Source organism: Stylophora pistillata, chromosome 5, assembly GCF_964205215.1.
Source record: "Stylophora pistillata chromosome 5, jaStyPist1.2, whole genome shotgun sequence".
In the NCBI taxonomy this organism is placed as follows: domain Eukaryota; kingdom Metazoa; phylum Cnidaria; class Anthozoa; order Scleractinia; family Pocilloporidae; genus Stylophora; species Stylophora pistillata.
In genome coordinates, this window is record NC_142523.1 from 32,056,117 (window position 1) to 32,072,467 (window position 16,351).

Consider the following 16,351-nt stretch of genomic DNA (forward strand, 5'->3'; position numbering starts at 1 on the left):
CTTTCGGCATACTCAGAGAGCACTGGGATACCTTAAGATGAATGCCAGATACTTTTATCGCTTTTTTCTTCCTGGATATTCACGTAGTTGGCGAAATAATACGGCGATAAGAGAGAGGGCTTCCCTATAGAAATCGACTAATTATTCATAAATTTGACACCCGAGGGACACCAACATGGCGGACACTCACTTCAGCAAAGCTTGTGACGTCACCTGAAACCCAACCATATTGTTAAAAATGTTTCTCGTAGTTTTTGCAATGTAAACTGTTTCGTCTATTGTTATGCGGTTTTCACTACCAAACAGTAATTCAAAAAGGTGAAGACGCTCTAAAACCATGACTGAGTGTCGGTTTTAAATATCTCCTCAGTTAGATGTATTGCAAAAATGTGGGATAAACTGAAAATTCATTCAATGGTATAGAAGTTAATAGTACCCCGAAACTGAGAATAAAACGAAATAGAAGATCAGCAAATGAAACATCATTCGATTGTCAGGGATCCTGAATTGATCGCTGGTTAGAATTGAATTTTCTGTCCATCTTAGGGTTGAGATCTTAAATTGCAATGTTTCCAACCCACTAACTTGTTCTTAAGAGTCTAGAATCTTAAATGAAATACGATAAAACTCGTGGTAATCAGTCATTTTTAATTTCAAATATCCATGTCATCTAATTATTATAGGCTTTTAATTGTCACAGTACTGATATTTTGACAGCTAACGAGTCGAGAAGCCCATTTGTCTTAGGCAAGTTTGTGAAACGCATTTTTCTCGCTTGACTATCAATAAAAGAATTCAAAATTGTTCACAATTCAATTAGAGAGAAATTTGTTAATAGTGTCTAGGCAAGCTATTTCCTAGTGTATTTTTAAAAGTAATCTTTTGCAGGCTTCGTTTATAATTTTAGAAATAGTTAAGCCAGGTATATTAAATATTTAAGATAATGATATAACGTACACTCTTGATAATGTGTTTGTTTTCAGTGATTGAATCTTCTTAATCAAAGAAAAGTTTTAAGTTTCTAAGTTCCTATTTCCATATCAAAAATAACCAATGGCATTCGTAGATACCTTTTTTCCGGTTGACAGAGAATATTGTTTATAAGGCTAGAAGTCTCGACTGCGAGAAATTTTCACTTGCAGTAAGTGCATGAACATGTTCGTGAATTCATTAGTGATATGTAAATTTATGACCACGTCTAGAAAATTTTTCCGTTTGATGAACTGAAAAATGACAGCATATATGAAAAACTTTGAAATAAAACAGTCGACAGAAAGTAAACAGCTTAACAGTTTCTGTTATTGCAGGCTTGATATCTCAGAAGGTCCTTTCATAGGAAACTATATTTCTGGACGCGTCTTAAGCCGGTCGCTAAAATATTTTAAAACATTCTGAGCCTTAAATCGATTTGACTAAGTAGAGACTGAAGTACGAAGGATTGAATAGGTTTTTAGAAATACTCTGATATTTTATAATTATTAGATCTTCTTCTGTGCATTGTCAATGATGCCGTCAGAATGACATACAACTTTTAGAACTACTTAGCGATACTAAATAACAGCATCAATGTTTGGCCATCCACCTCAACTGATTTTAAAGGTTTTGTTAATCTCTCCCCCACCCAAAGATTGAACTGTTCCCAGTTCAGCCGCAATCATTTTGGCCAGTGCCAGAAATGACGAACACTGGAAGAGACTTTCATGAGTTTGCGCAGAAGGTAATTTTTTATTGCCTTTCTTTTTCGTATTACTTTTTTTTCTAGCCAATAAGAAATCAGGAAATTCCGCTCGGTTTCCTGAAACCGCTGAATCAGTGACGCGGGCGCAGTTTTGGGAACTAGCTTCCGCTCGGGGAAAGGGTAAGTACACTTTAACATAGTATTTGTTCAACTTGATTCCCAAATGCGACGACGAAATTTACTAATAAGCACTTTATTTTCTTTTGACAGGCAGCTGTTTATATTCACTAAAGTTTCTGTTTTTCCCTATGGGTTTCCTCTGAGCTCTTACGGAAGTTCGGAAGACATGCGGTGTTTTTTTTGTCAATGAAGCAAGATAGGGACCGGATAAATATTGATTCCGATAGAGCCTTTTAGCAGATTTTGCCTTTGATGTTATTATTGCACTTTATCCACAAACAAAGAATTACCCGTGATATAATTAAAAGGCGAAATCTTGGCAGCAAGAAGTTGGCTTGCACACATAGGAAATCACTCCTGTTATGGATGAATTTATACATCCGAAAAATTGTCTGATGACTGCCTTGATCGGATTAGGACGAAAACCTGTATTTTTTACCGCTCGTCGTTAAAACCAAATATTGGGCTAAAACACAGGTCTTTAAATTTTATTATATCTTTTAAAAAAAGCTATGTGATTGGATAATGTCCGAGACGGCTTTCCCGCTTCCCAGTGAGTCGGCCATATTTTCTTCTTAATGTGGTACCATTAATTTGATAACATCAACTTAATTTGGTAACATCAACTTAATTTGGTAACATCGACTAAAAGCTGAAATTGTAAATTAGCCACAAAAAAGAATTAAAAAGCTGACGTTTTGAGCGTTAGCCCTTCGTCACAGCCCCTCGTCTACTGCTTTTTCGATGCTTTTGCTCTTTCTTTTTCGAACCTATCCGAATTCGTGCGACTTGTTTCGGGGGTGAATTTTGTATATAGACAAATATTCTCGCCAGAGTTTGCTTTCTCACAGAGAGGGAATTAGATTTAAAGCGAATTATCACGACCACAATGCCACAAAAATGATAAAGATTTTGGTACTCTTACTTAGCAAACACAGCATGACAAACGCAGCATGTTACCACCAATTGGGTATTGTACATGAGAAGCTGGGTGAAACAGATCAAGCAAAAGACTACTATAAGCGTGAACTGGAGATTCGTCTGAAAAAGCTGGGACCTGATCATGTTCATGTTGCAGACTCTTCCAACAATCTGGGTTCGTTACACAGTGAGCTGAGCGAAACAGATCATGCAAAAGACTACCATAAGCGTGCACTGGAGATTCTTTTGAAAAAGCTAGGACCTGATCATGTTGATGTTGCAGCCTCTTACAACGATCTGGGTAGTTTACACAATGACCTGGGCGATACAGATTGAGCAAAAGAGTACTATAAGCGTGCACCGGAAATTCTTTTGAAAAAGGTGGGACCTGATCATGTTCATGTTGCAGCCTCTTACAACAATCTGGGTAGTTTACACAGTCACCTGGGAAAAACAGATCAAGCAAAAGACTACTATAAGCGTGCACTGGAGATTCTTTTGAAAAAGCTGGGACCTGATCATGTTGATGTTGCATCCTCTTATAACAATCTGGGTAGTTTACACAGTAACCTGGTTGAAACAAATCAAGCAAAAGACTACCATAAGCGTGCTCTGGAGATTCGTCTGAATACGCTGGGACCTAATCATGTTGATGTTGCTGCCTCTTACAACAATCTGGGTAGTTTACACAAAGCGCTGGGCCAAACAGATCTAGCAAAGGACTTCCATAAGCGTGCACTGGAGACTCGTCTGAAAAAGCTTGGACCTGCTAATGTTGATGTTGCAGCCTCTTACAACAATTTGGGTAGTTTACAAAGTGACCTGGGCGAACAGATCAAGCAACAGACTTTTATAAGCGTGCACTGGAGTTTCGTCTAAAAAAGCTGGGACCTGATCATGTTGATGTTGCAGCCTCTTACAACAATCTGGGTAGTTTACACAGTGACCTGGGTGAAACAGATCAAGCAACAGACTACTATAAGCGTGCACTGAAGATTCAACTGAAAAAGCTGGGACCTGATCATGTTCCCGCTGCAGTTTCTTATAATAATCTGGGTGGGTTGCACAGTGCGCTGGGCGAAACAGATCGAGCAAAAGACTGCTATAAAGGTGCACTGGAGATTCGTCTGAAAAAGGTGGGACCTGATCATGTTGATGTTGCAGCCTCTTACAACAATCTGGGTAGGTTACACAGTGCGCTGGGCGAAACAGATCGAGCAAAAGACCACTATAAACGTGCAAAGGAGACTCGTCTGAAAAAGCTTGGACCAGATCATGTTGATGTTGCAGCCTCTCACAACAATCTGGGTAGTTTAAACAGTCACCTGGGCGAAATAATAATAATAATAATAATAATAATAATTTCATATTTATATTGCGTAAATTAACATGTCGATATGATCAAATGCGCATCACAACACTGTTTGGGGGAATTTGGCCAGACTGCATCAGCAGTTTACCAACAATCGAAGGAAACTTATTATTTGTTATTTTGAAGATGCCCCCTCCCCCCAATTCCCAGTAAACAGGCAAGACCACGTCACAGTAATCTCGTGAGTGGGTTCTTTAACGTCCCCTGCCTAACCAAATGATCTAATTAATAGATGTAGGAGACGAGACATACGGTTTATTCGTCCTTATCCGAGAAGACTAGAATGTCTATCCATTTCTTATTAAAAAAAGGTAGCGCATTCTTCTCAGTAATTTTAAGACCTTGAGTGTTGGTCCGGCCGGGGCTCGAAACAGATCAAGCAAACGACTACCATAAGCCTGCACCGGAGATTCAACTGAAAAGCCTGGAAGTTGATGACGTTCACGTTGCAGTCTCTTACAACAATCTGGTTAGGTTACACAGTGCGCTGAGCGAAACAGATCGAGCAAAAGACTACTATAAACGTGCACTGGAGACTCGTCTGAAAAAGCTGGTACCAGATCATGTTGATGTTGCAGCTTCTTACAACAATCTGGGTAGTTTACTCAGTCACCTGGGCAAAACAGATCAAGCAAAAGACTACCATACGCGTGCACTGGAGATACAACTGAAAAACCTGGAACCTGATCATGTTCACGTTGCAGTTTCTTACAACAATCTGGGTTCGTTACACAGTGCGCTGGGCGAAACAGATCAAGTAAAAGACTTTTATAAGCGTGCATTGGAGATTCGTCTGAAAAAGATGGGACCTGATCATGTTCATGTTGCAGCCTCTTAAAACAATCTGGGTAGTTTATACAGTGAGCTGGGGTTAACAGATCAAGCAGAAGACTACCATAAGCGTGCACTGGAGATTCAACTGAAAAACCTGGAACCTGATCATGTTCACGTTTCAGTCTCTTAAAACAATCTGGGTAGGTTACACAGTGCGCTGGGCGAAACAGACCGAGCAAAAGACTACTATAAGCGTGTAGTGGAGATTCGTCTGAGAAAGCTGGCACCTGATCATGGTCATGTTGCAGCCTCTTATTACAATCTAGGTTGTGTACACAATTACCTGGGCGAACTGCAAGAGGCCAGGCATTGTCTTGATTCGTGAACTGTTAATTTTTATTTCGAAGTACGGTCAAGATCATGTTAGGGTACGAGAGGTCAGGAGGAACTTACCTCGGTTGCGACTGAAAAGGAAGTACGTCGTGGATTAAGGGTTAAGCTGCTTTGAAAAGAAGAAAAGATAGACCTGTTGATAGTCTAGAAACTGTGCTAATTCGTCTAATTCATAAACGGTGAAGGTCTTTCATTCACTTTTAGACGTTGCTGTCTCTGTGCTGGAGAAGTTTCGTCAGAATCTAGAACGTTTTGGTATTTTTGTTATATTTCACACCATTTGAGCTTCTTGTATCCTGATTTGCGAACTCTTGTGATCGGACACAGTTTAAAGATTTTTCCTTGCTTGCGGTCCAACGGTGCACAACAAAATCGTTTATGGGTCACCATTTAGTGCTGCTTCTTCTGAATTATGATTTTTGATTGATTGGCTTGTGCACATATTACTCTCTCCTTATCAGCAATGTATATTTATAAAGTAAAAGGTGGCCTGGTGGTTTCGTTATGTTTTATATTTGATGAAACTGAACCAACAACAGGCTCCTCCTGTAAGAAGCGAGGTATAATTGACATGGTTTTCGAATGAATAGCTCAGGACTTACTAGCACTGCAGATCTCAGTCTGTGAAGTTTAGGAGTATTGTAATCGATTACGAGACTCCCAGTGATATTACCTCAGGATTTGAAAATATCGATCAAATGGAGACTATACGCTTTATCTATTATTTTTTCATACAATCTTAGATGAAAGTCGTGCGTTAACTACAGAGTTTACGAAACATTTTGTTTAATCGGGATGATTAAGTCCAGTATTGGTTGATATCGACTCTGTGCGTCTTAGTTCACCGATCTTTGGAATAATGACTGACAATATATACATTGGCCTTTTGTGAGAGCTTACATAAGTTTGTATATTTGTTTGCGGTCAAATATGAGATCGTAAGAGATGATGTTTTATTCACCGAAATACATGGACGTGCTTTTGCATCAAATAGATCCTTGTGTGGTTATTATCTTTCGATTTTACTTTTGAAGCGTGCACTGGCCCCTCCTCTCCCAGAGTATTCAAGCATGAAGTTTTTAAGCGTCGCCCCTTTGACAAGCTCGTTATCTTCTTTATTAGTATACTGGGTGAGACCCAGAAAGAGTGCCAAACTTAAGAGGGGGCTTCAGTTGTGTATCCCTAGGGTTTGCTTCATTTCTCTTCCCCCTACCCTGAGCCAAAATTCTTTATGTACGACTTTGGTTTAGATCCGTTGTTAAGGTTGCCGTGTACGTCGTTCCCTTCCGTTTGATGACTCTGTTCATGATGTAGACAAGTCACGTGGACTTATTTTCGATCACAAAACAGTAAAATTATGTGTTTTCTGAATATTTCGATTGCAATGTTTTTCTTTACCTTTTTCATTTTCAATTGCGAACATTTGCGAAAAAAGGAAAAACTCACATGTTTTAAAATGGCTCTTCGTCCCGGAAAGTAAAATGACTAAAGAAAAGACGCAGAACACACTCATCAAGGAAATACGAGGTGATATTGGTCGCTTTTCTAGTGATGTTAAATTCAATAGATCAGGCTTGTAAGGAAAACCCATCTTATTGGCTTTAGAGCAGCTGGGTAACTTGCCTTTCTTCAGGTTTAAATCACGCGTTATGCAGATCCATTCAGTGTTATCAAAATTTTAAAACCAGTAAGATGGAACTCAACAACTTCTGGTGAACATACCTTATATTTCATACACATTCTGGGTTACATGCAAGGCTTTTTGTAAAGGAATTTATCCCACAAATTGCATTACATTTGTTTTTTTGTAGTCTCAGCACATCACTGCTGCATGTCAGTTGTGACACACTGGGCAAATCGTGAAATGGTGTTTCAGTAACTGTTTTTGCCTTTTTTTTGGAATTTCTATTCACTTCTTTGATGTGTTGAGGGTTATACAGTTTTTATTTTCAAGTGGCCTGTCTGTTAATTTCCCTTATGTGCTCTGCATTCTCTGCTTTTTATCTTCTTGCTGTCTGTTTAACTTATTGGTCTCTTTAATATGCTGCGGGTTCTCTGCTTTGTGTTTTCTCACCGTCCGTTTGTTAATTTCCCTTATGCGTTCTGAGTTCTCTCTTTTTCGTTTTCTCACAGACTATTTGTCAGTTTCCCTTATGTGCCCTGGGTTCTCAGCTTTTTGTTTTTCAATGGACTGTTTGCTAATTTCTCTCATGCACTCTGGGTTGTTTGCTTTTCGTTTTTTTACGGTCTGTTTGTTGGTTTCCCTTATGTGTTCTGGGTTCTTTGCTTTAGCGTCGCTCAGTTTCTCTGATATGTTCTGGATTCAGTTTTCTTTTTCTGGCAGCCTGGTTTTTCTTGTCCCTAGCTTTTATGCTATTCATGCAGCTGCTTTGCAGCAAGTTATCATTCTCCCTTTTTCTAAAATTCTCGTCAGCTCTTCCTTTTTTTTCATGTATTCCCTCATGTAGTCCTTTTTGTGAGCTTTATGTTTCTTTCTGTTATTAACTGGATTGTTTTCATTTGCATTTTGTGCACATTTGCTGCTGTTCTTACTTTCTAACATGGAAACATAATGAATTTCATTTAAGTGCCCATTGTAATATTTAAGCCATCTGCATTCATTGGCTCGACGACAGTAACGGGAGAAAAAGTTGGATTTGATTCAGTAATATGAATTGATAAATTAAGACGACTGGCATCAGATTGAATTTTACCTGGATCAGCCCCTGTTCTCTGACATGGCATTCTTTCCAAATAATCTTGCCAAGAATGCACAGTGTTACGTTCAATAAATTGTTCAGGGCGATGCACTCAATACTGAATGCCAACACTGTGCACATGAAAATGATTATTATGATTGCCACAGCCCTAAAAAAGCAATCACCATCTTCTCCAGCATCAACTACAGTTTGGCCGAGCTGAGACAACCTGCTTTCTAACGGTGAAAACGAGTTTGTGCCTGATGTAAAAGGTGTTGGATTGTAGTACTGACTTAAAGGGCCAGGATTTCATTCCTCGCCTCCACTCAATGATATGAATCTGCTTGATAGACGATAAGTTTTCATGTGGAGCCAGCTTAATTTTCTTAGATTATCTTCAGCATACATACGAAACAACCTAAGGTGACTTTTTATGCTTTGGCGTCCTGGTTTGAACAATGAACAGAATTTTCGTAATGAAATACGTCTTTGGGAAAAGCGGGAAGTTTTACCTTATGCGTCGCTCAAAGAAACAAAAACATACAACATAGCTTTCAGTATAGATGATTTTGGACACATTTCTTAAAGCATAATTTCACTGAATTTCTGTTTTTTTCCTGTTAAAAAGCCTGATAACCATTCTGTAAGGAATTCTAGAGGGTTCTCTTTCTCATCTCAATCTAAAACGAGAATGGGAGACAATGTTTCGTCTAGATTTTCATACACTCATATTTTTATCTGCATTCCTCTACTGACAATTACTCGACATGTGGACTGGTATTTTATTTGATTTTCATCTTTCTCCTCGATAGATGCATTTAAAAACTGCACAGGCAATGTAGGATTACCTTTGATAATGATTTGCTCCCTGGTATTCGGGTTCACTGCTTCCTCTCTGTTTGGCATTTGTATTGCTTTTGATATTTGGCATTAAATTTTGTCATTTGGCGTATAGTATATTTGGCATTTGTTTGACAATCGTGCACGAGATCTCCAGCTGCCTCGCGGTCTTCACCGGATCTTTCCATTCTGTATTTTTCAACAACACTATTGTACTGGCGAAGGAATACGTGGTCTTCCTGCGTATTTCGTTCAAACCATGTTGATCGTCTTACCGCAGTCACTTGACTCGTGAGATCGGGTACATCCTCTCAAAGTGGAGGTCGAATTTGATAGTGTCCACTTACAGGGGTTGCTGACTGATCCAACATCTGGTATGCGTCCAGATTCTTTGCAATGTAATAACAACTTAAATGATTTACAATCATCTACCTGGTAATGATTCGAAGTTATTGCTTCTTCGAGACCGGAAAAACTATCAAGAACGCACGTGGTGTGGGAAACTGCCCCGACGATACATGTCAGCGGGGCTTGTAACTTGCTATACGTAGACTTAAAGTGCCCCTGAGATCAAAGTTTTCGCACATAACTTTTTTTCATTTTCGTGATCAGTGTGTCTCCTTCACCTACTCTGCCAAAATTCAATCTTGAGTACCAGAAATATCTTTTTTCGGGCCGCTAAATTCGCGATTTCGCGTCTGTCCTTATTTGACCATGTTCCGGAAGTTGACCGCAGGACTCAGAAGTAACGTCAAAGGCTCAACGCGAAAATCTTACATGGCGAAATGTCAAGCAAACATAACAGAGTGCCTTACTCTATTCTTACAAAAACTAGACAAAAATAATGTCGAGGCATCGTAATTCAAAGCTCAAGTAATCGTGCAGACCATGCTGTAGGTATTTCTCTGCATAGCAGCCTTGCAAATAAATCAGAGCGGGAAAAACGGATGCGATTTGTGCGAACTCGCCGAGTAAACTTCAATCTTGCAGGAATATTTGTGATCTACTCCGAACACTTCTCGGAAGACTGTTTCGAGAGATCTGGGTACCTTGAAGGATCTAGGCGAAGAATTCTGTCGGGTTCAGTGCCTACCGTTCAAAAGAAGGGACAGTTAAGACCGTCCTCTGTGCGATCTCGAAAGTGAAGTCTACGAACCTCCACGGGTTTTGTCACCTTTACATATGCACTGATCAATATCCACCTTTAACAACACTCTGGCAGAATACCTTACAGAAAGGCAAATATCGGCAAACATTGTAGATAATAACGATAAAATAGCCGAATTGAGGAATGGGATTTCTCACCTCAACGAGCTTACTTTTAGACAAGAGAGATGAAAAATATAATTGTGTGCTCTGACTCTGAAAAAAGGAGCTTTAGTATCAGCGAAAGTAGAACGAACATCTTAAAAAAGACGCAGAGAGCGTAAAAACACCTTAAAATGTAGGCTTGCAGCCAAATAACCGAGAAAATGAAAGTTTCTTTAAAAACCTCTCAAACTATCAACCATCTGACAGCCATGTCAGCGTGCTATCAAAGGGTCTCAAACTCATCCTAACACCCTGGACAAACAGATGTGAAATCAGGCCAACTTTTGCGAGATTTATTCGCAAGACGAATGTGCCTCCGTTACACCTTTCACGGACAAAACAAAGAACCACTACCGTTTTATATCAAACTGAATGCCACCGGTTCAGTCTTCTATTGCCTTTCAGAGCTACTTGGAAAATTGTCACAACACAGCTTGCAGACTGTATCTAAGCCAAGCAATACCTTGTAACGCAATGAGGTTACGGTTCTGAAAGTGTTGAAACAAGCTCTGCTTTGAACCTCACCGAAGCAACACAACAATAGTCATCATGAATAAGACAGAGAAAACAAGAGGCCAAAGTGCAACTCAACAACAGTGTTCACTTCAAACCTCTCAAAGCACCGATAGTAAAAAAGACGCAGGAAAGGGTTAATGAGATCATTGACCAAATGCATCGGGGCAAACACATTAATGGCTTAGAAATGGCTTTCTCAAACTCCCAATATCCGCCTTGATACACAATCAGCCATTGCCGAAAACAATTTTTATATATCACTCGATCATTTCTTACAAAAAAGGAAAATCCCTTACGACTAGCAAAAATACAATTTGAAGGTGATAAAGCGACGTTACCACAAAAGCCACATGGGGAGTCCATGCCGTTCTGTAATTATCTTTTCGCATGGCAAAACTTCATCGTTTTCCGGCGCAAAACTATCCACAGAAGCTTCAGATGATTTCTGGGACATTCATCGTCAGACAAAGTCGACATTTCACGACTGACCACGAAATAGTTCTCAAAAAAGCAATATGTGTGATTCTGTTTGCACCGAACGAAGAGAGTTGTGACAAAGCAAAGCATAAGTTTGTTGAGCCTTTGACGTCATGATGACGTTTCCTGCTGTACAACTGCGGGCTCGGCTGGAACATGTTTTCAGCAATGGCGGAGGATTTTTGGACGACTTTGAAGCGGTAAAAATTAGTCATCGAAGGTTTATTTTGAGTTTTTAATGGCAAAAGGGGTTTTAACTTGACCCAATTCAATATTCTGTAAAATAATTAGTCCAAAATAAAATGGCCAATTTTCGTCTCAGGGGCACTTTAACGAATCGTAAAACAGTAATTTGATTTATACGTATGATGCACGATCCTTCGCAGTAGATAGTGTTATTTATGCAATAGCGAAAATCAGACCTGAAAAAAATCAGGCCTGTACGAGACTCGAACCACTAACCTCTGCGATACTAGTGCAGCGCTCTACCAATTGAGCTAACAAGCCAACTGGGAGCAGGCCGTTAAGTTGATTCGTAATAAGCCCGTGATGATAAATCAGATACAATGAATATATGAAGTCCATATATTTCGAACTGCATCATACGTATTTAATACCGCAGTTCAAAATATATGGACTTCATATATTCATTGTATCAGTACTTTGATTTATGATAAAACTTTCTATCACGAGCTCAGTAGTAGGAGTTGGCGTGGGTGTCTGATTGATTGAGGCCCCTTGGATAAGATAATAAATACCGCTGAAGAGAAAGCACCTCTAATTTTTGATAATTCTTCATTAAGGACGACGTCATCCATAGCAAAGCTAAGGAAGGGACACGGCAAAGTATCAATTGAAAGGAACTTTGCGATCAATAATTAGCCATAAGATATGCTTCTAACCTTTTAATTGCAGATATTAAATAGAGTGTGTGACTACTAAATACAGTTTTTTTTTGTGTGATTGTTGTAGAGAACAGAAGTAAAAGCTCATATATCTACATGATCTACATCCATTCAGTTTTCAAATAAGAATTCCGTTTTACCACGACAAAATTGTCTGTCTACTAAAACGAACGCTCCTCAATAAGCGTTGTCTTTTTTTCTCGTACGAACCGAAATCACATAAGAAAATTAGTAAGCTAAATTGACTCACTCTGTTAAGACGGTTCTCTCCGCTTACGACAAAAGCCTTTAACACTTAAAGCAAAGCAATAAATTTCAATATTAATGCAATCAATTGTTTTCAAATAGCAATGGCTCGAAAGCTAAACAAAGCAATATGAGAGCAAAATGCATGTGAACTAAAGGACATCAGTTACGGAGTCAATAATATCGGTATACGGGATACTTTAATGGTGATTAATAGCAGCAAATCTAGTAGAAAATCCTCCCAAGGATATTTGAAATTTGGTAAATTTTTTGTAGTTTGTTATTGGATTAGTAGTGTGCTCAAAAAATTTACTTCGGATAGTTTTCACTACAACAGCTCGCAAATTTAAAGAGTATAGACGGGCCGCTTCCCAAGTTTGTTTTTTTTTTAATTGTTTGGATGTTATTTTATCTCTTTCTATCCTGTTTTAATCAGTGAAGGAAATTTAAGCAATATCTACCCAAGTTCTCCTATACTGAATCCAATGGAATTGATTAATTATTTGTATCTTTAAACAATTAACTTTATGAATTATTATCATAAACAAAGATCTCATTTGTTTCTTTAACATGGAAAGACCTTAAAATCATCGCTGTCATCACGCATAGTTTAGCACCGAGAGTTGACAGAAAGGTACCCTAACGGCGGTCACTGGACCATTTTCCCAATCTTTTAGCAGCAGCCTTCTTTGCAACTTCCTCACTCGGTCCTGCATCTTCAACTCCAAGATCTTCAACCCTGGAGTATTTTTTCTTGTCATAAGCTCCCAGATTAAGTAGTTCCTCATATGTCTGGGGTGGAAGGCAAGAAATAAGGGTTGTACACTTGCTGCAAAGCACTATATCACTATGATGTTAAGCTGAAAAGTAAAGTTACTTCCACAGTAGACTGAGAACCTCTATGATTTTAAGAGGGATTTATAAACTGAAAATGGTGAAATGAGCGTAGACGGCCTAACGAGCGTGGAAATATCGCTGACCAGGGATCTAAATGGTCCTAGTTGAGCCGTTTACAGCGCCATGGGGAACAAAACAAGTACCATCAAGCATTGCTCCCGAAACTAAATGGTGTCAAAGTACTGAGAAATCCACGAGACTTCAAAATTCATAGAATGTCAGCAAGCTTTCAATTCTTAAAACAAACCTCTTCATGAATGTATTTGTCCATTCTTTGTCGCAGGTTTTCAAATGGAGGACGGAAGTCAGGGTTAAAACTCCAGCACCGTTTCATCATATCATGCCTGAAATTAAACAAGGATGGTCAATTCTCGACTACGTTTTTTGGACTATGCGAAGAATTGCAAGAAGTTTCTTTTACTGGAACCCTTTTAACGAAAATAATGGTTTAGGTTTGTTTTGGGTCATCGGACATATCGGCACTATTTCACTCGCTCTGATCTCGTCGAAGTACGTAGACACATTATCACAGCTGAAATAAACGGCTTTTATATTCATTGGTTAACTATTCCACTGCAAAAATTTCTACAAGAAGAACGTTAATTGTGATCTACTGTGTTGAAATTTAGGCTATACATTGGAAAACGTGGATATCGCACCAGAGAGGTACAACTCACAGTTTTTTATCAACATGATCAGGCTTTGGCAGCTGATATCCTTTTGTGACCTCTGCAACCACCCTGCCTTCTGACCATCCATCGTATGGAATTCCTCCTGTTAAGGCATAAGGACGTGTGCATGTGATATTTAACAACTACTTGCCGAAGGCGAGGTGAATATCGTCGAATAATCCCCGAGACGAAGTCGAGGGGATTATTGGACAATATTCTCCGAACCTGAGGCGAATAATTGTTTTAGTATAATTTCAGAGCTGAACAACAGAAAAATTTCTAAAATAACATTTTATTTTAACATTTTATATTAACCGCGTGGAGCGGTTTATATAGCGTCATATAAGGAACCGCTCGACCAATCAGATTGCTGGAAACTCTTTGCTCAGCTCTGAAATTATACTAATACTGAATATGTCACTAATAAAGTTGTTGAAATTGTAGTCAGTGAGCCATAATTTTAATAGTTTATTACAATTGTAAACATCTATCAGGCCAAATAAGAGTGCATATAAACATGCTCCACGAAATTGCTGTGGCTGAGACGTCGCGCTCCTTTTCGACATCATTTTAAATAAGAAAAAAGTTGGCATTTAATATAGCTTGATGATGCCCAAATCTAAATTTTCCTTAATCTTGCATATACATTTACAAAGCTTGATGATGCTCAAATACAAATTTTCCTGAGTCAATGTACTTTAAAGTTTCTTCGTTTTGGTTCGTTTTGATGATAGTCTCTAACAAGTGAACACTATGGAAGCCTTCTCCTTCTTGTTTCATTTTATTTCATGAGATGAGTTATCGATAAATAGCTGGCTACATATTAAAAAGAAAACAGAGTTAACGAGATTTGATTTTCAGGTGTAAAAAGCAGATGATCTTTACTTAACACGGGTGTTGTCCTAAAAACGACAACTGTCGTACTTTTTGCCTGGAGGTTATACAACTCGACCGGAACTCATTAATAGGGTTCATTTTTACAAGAGTAGTTAGACTGCTTGATCAGTCTTACAAGACTGGGACACTAATAAACTAACTTAAGGCAAGAGAATGTAAACCATCTATATTATCTTGTTTAAGGACATTTTCAGGAGTGAACGGCGTGGAAAAAAGTAAAAACAAACCTTTATTATAAATATTCTTATTGAAGTTAGTTTGGCTTACCAAGGGTAACTATCTCATACAGAACGATTCCATAGGACCACCTGGTGAACATATCAGAAATATTCCACAGTTAGTGCCGAGTGAATTTTGGATGTGAAGTAACCACAAAAAAAATCATATTGGGTGATCATTTCGTTAAGGTGATGGAAGAATATACACGATACATACACATCACTCAAAGTGGAAAGTCCGGCGAGGTTTCCCAGCAGAATTTCTGGTGCAGTCCATTTGATTGCCAAACATCCCTGCGAAAAAAAAAAAACATTAAAACTTCTCTTAAACTATCATTATAATAATGTTATGAATTTGTTTTGTTTTGGTTTGTGATTGTTTTTTGTTATTTTTGCTTTACATCTTTTGTGATAATTTTCTTCAATTGTTCCTGAGTATCTCTTATTTTGCAAAGAAAAATCAGTGCTAGCACAAACAAAAACACTGTGAAATGTTGAACACCAAAAGAATAGTCGGTCCTCCATGTACTTCATTGTATGAGAAAATAAAAAGTAGCATTTCAGTAGTTGTCAATTTTTTTTGCGCAGAAGATGAAACAAGTAGGAGAACAACGGCCAACGAAAATAAGAAAAGCAAAAGAGCTTAAATTTTTTCGGCCCTTGAACGGCGAGATGTGTTAGAACTGATGATTTTGGAGAAAATAAGTGCATGATCAAATTTAGACAAAGACTTAGTTAAGACGGCCGCAATGGGAAAGGCACATACAGGAGGTTTTGCTCACATGAAAATGATGGATTAGTGCAGAATAAAGAAAGTATCCAAAGGAAACTTCTTTCGGATTAATGCATACAACCTCCAATCGAATGATTCGGAGAAAAATGAGGAAAAGAATAAACTCAAATCAAGAGAAAATGAGAGGACTGAAGGGGGGCAACTGAGTAGTAGCGTTAGTAGTGACTGAAGCTATTTGTAGCATTTGGCGAGAAAAGATGTCTCCTTCCCCAGCACTTTATTTTACTTTAAAAATTATCTCCCTTCTTCTGCAAAGTCATATTTTACAAAATATAAAGCTACATAATATAATTGTGTAAAAATGTAAAAACAAAAATAAATTTGCCACTCTCTTAAAAATAGCTTTCAAGCAGCCCTATTAGAAAAGAGAAAACATATTTCCTTTTGCGAGACTTTCTACAAACAACCTCAGTGAAATTTATATACCACGATGTTTAGCGTTTTACTTAGTCTTTTTCCCTTTTTTTAAGTCAATGTGAACTATGAAAACCATGTTGGTGGTCGAGCTAAGTTAATTTCATGCTGAGAAAATGCTGGCGTTTACAGCTTGTTTCTAGAAAGCT

General features: G+C 38.4%; 2 protein-coding genes and 1 pseudogene across 2 annotated transcripts in view; all 3 read right to left on the minus strand.

Moving 5' to 3' along the window:
• LOC148731466 (uncharacterized) overlaps window positions 1-16,351 on the minus strand; it is a 424,262-nt gene that overhangs the window by 292,479 nt on the left and 115,432 nt on the right. The window lies entirely within an intron of this gene.
• LOC148731483 (uncharacterized) lies at window positions 7,607-9,045 on the minus strand (annotated as a pseudogene).
• LOC111343662 (fibroblast growth factor receptor homolog 1) overlaps window positions 12,052-16,351 on the minus strand; it is a 20,120-nt gene continuing 15,820 nt past the window's right edge. Inside the window, exons 13-17 of the mRNA XM_088761205.1 lie at window positions 15,213-15,289; window positions 15,045-15,085; window positions 13,887-13,983; window positions 13,457-13,553; window positions 12,052-13,104 (exon numbers count right to left, since the gene is read on the minus strand). Of these exons, the coding sequence (XP_088617331.1) occupies window positions 12,952-13,104; window positions 13,457-13,553; window positions 13,887-13,983; window positions 15,045-15,085; window positions 15,213-15,289 (465 nt within the window). The 3' untranslated portion in view covers window positions 12,052-12,951. The remainder of the gene's footprint in view (window positions 13,105-13,456; window positions 13,554-13,886; window positions 13,984-15,044; window positions 15,086-15,212; window positions 15,290-16,351) is intronic.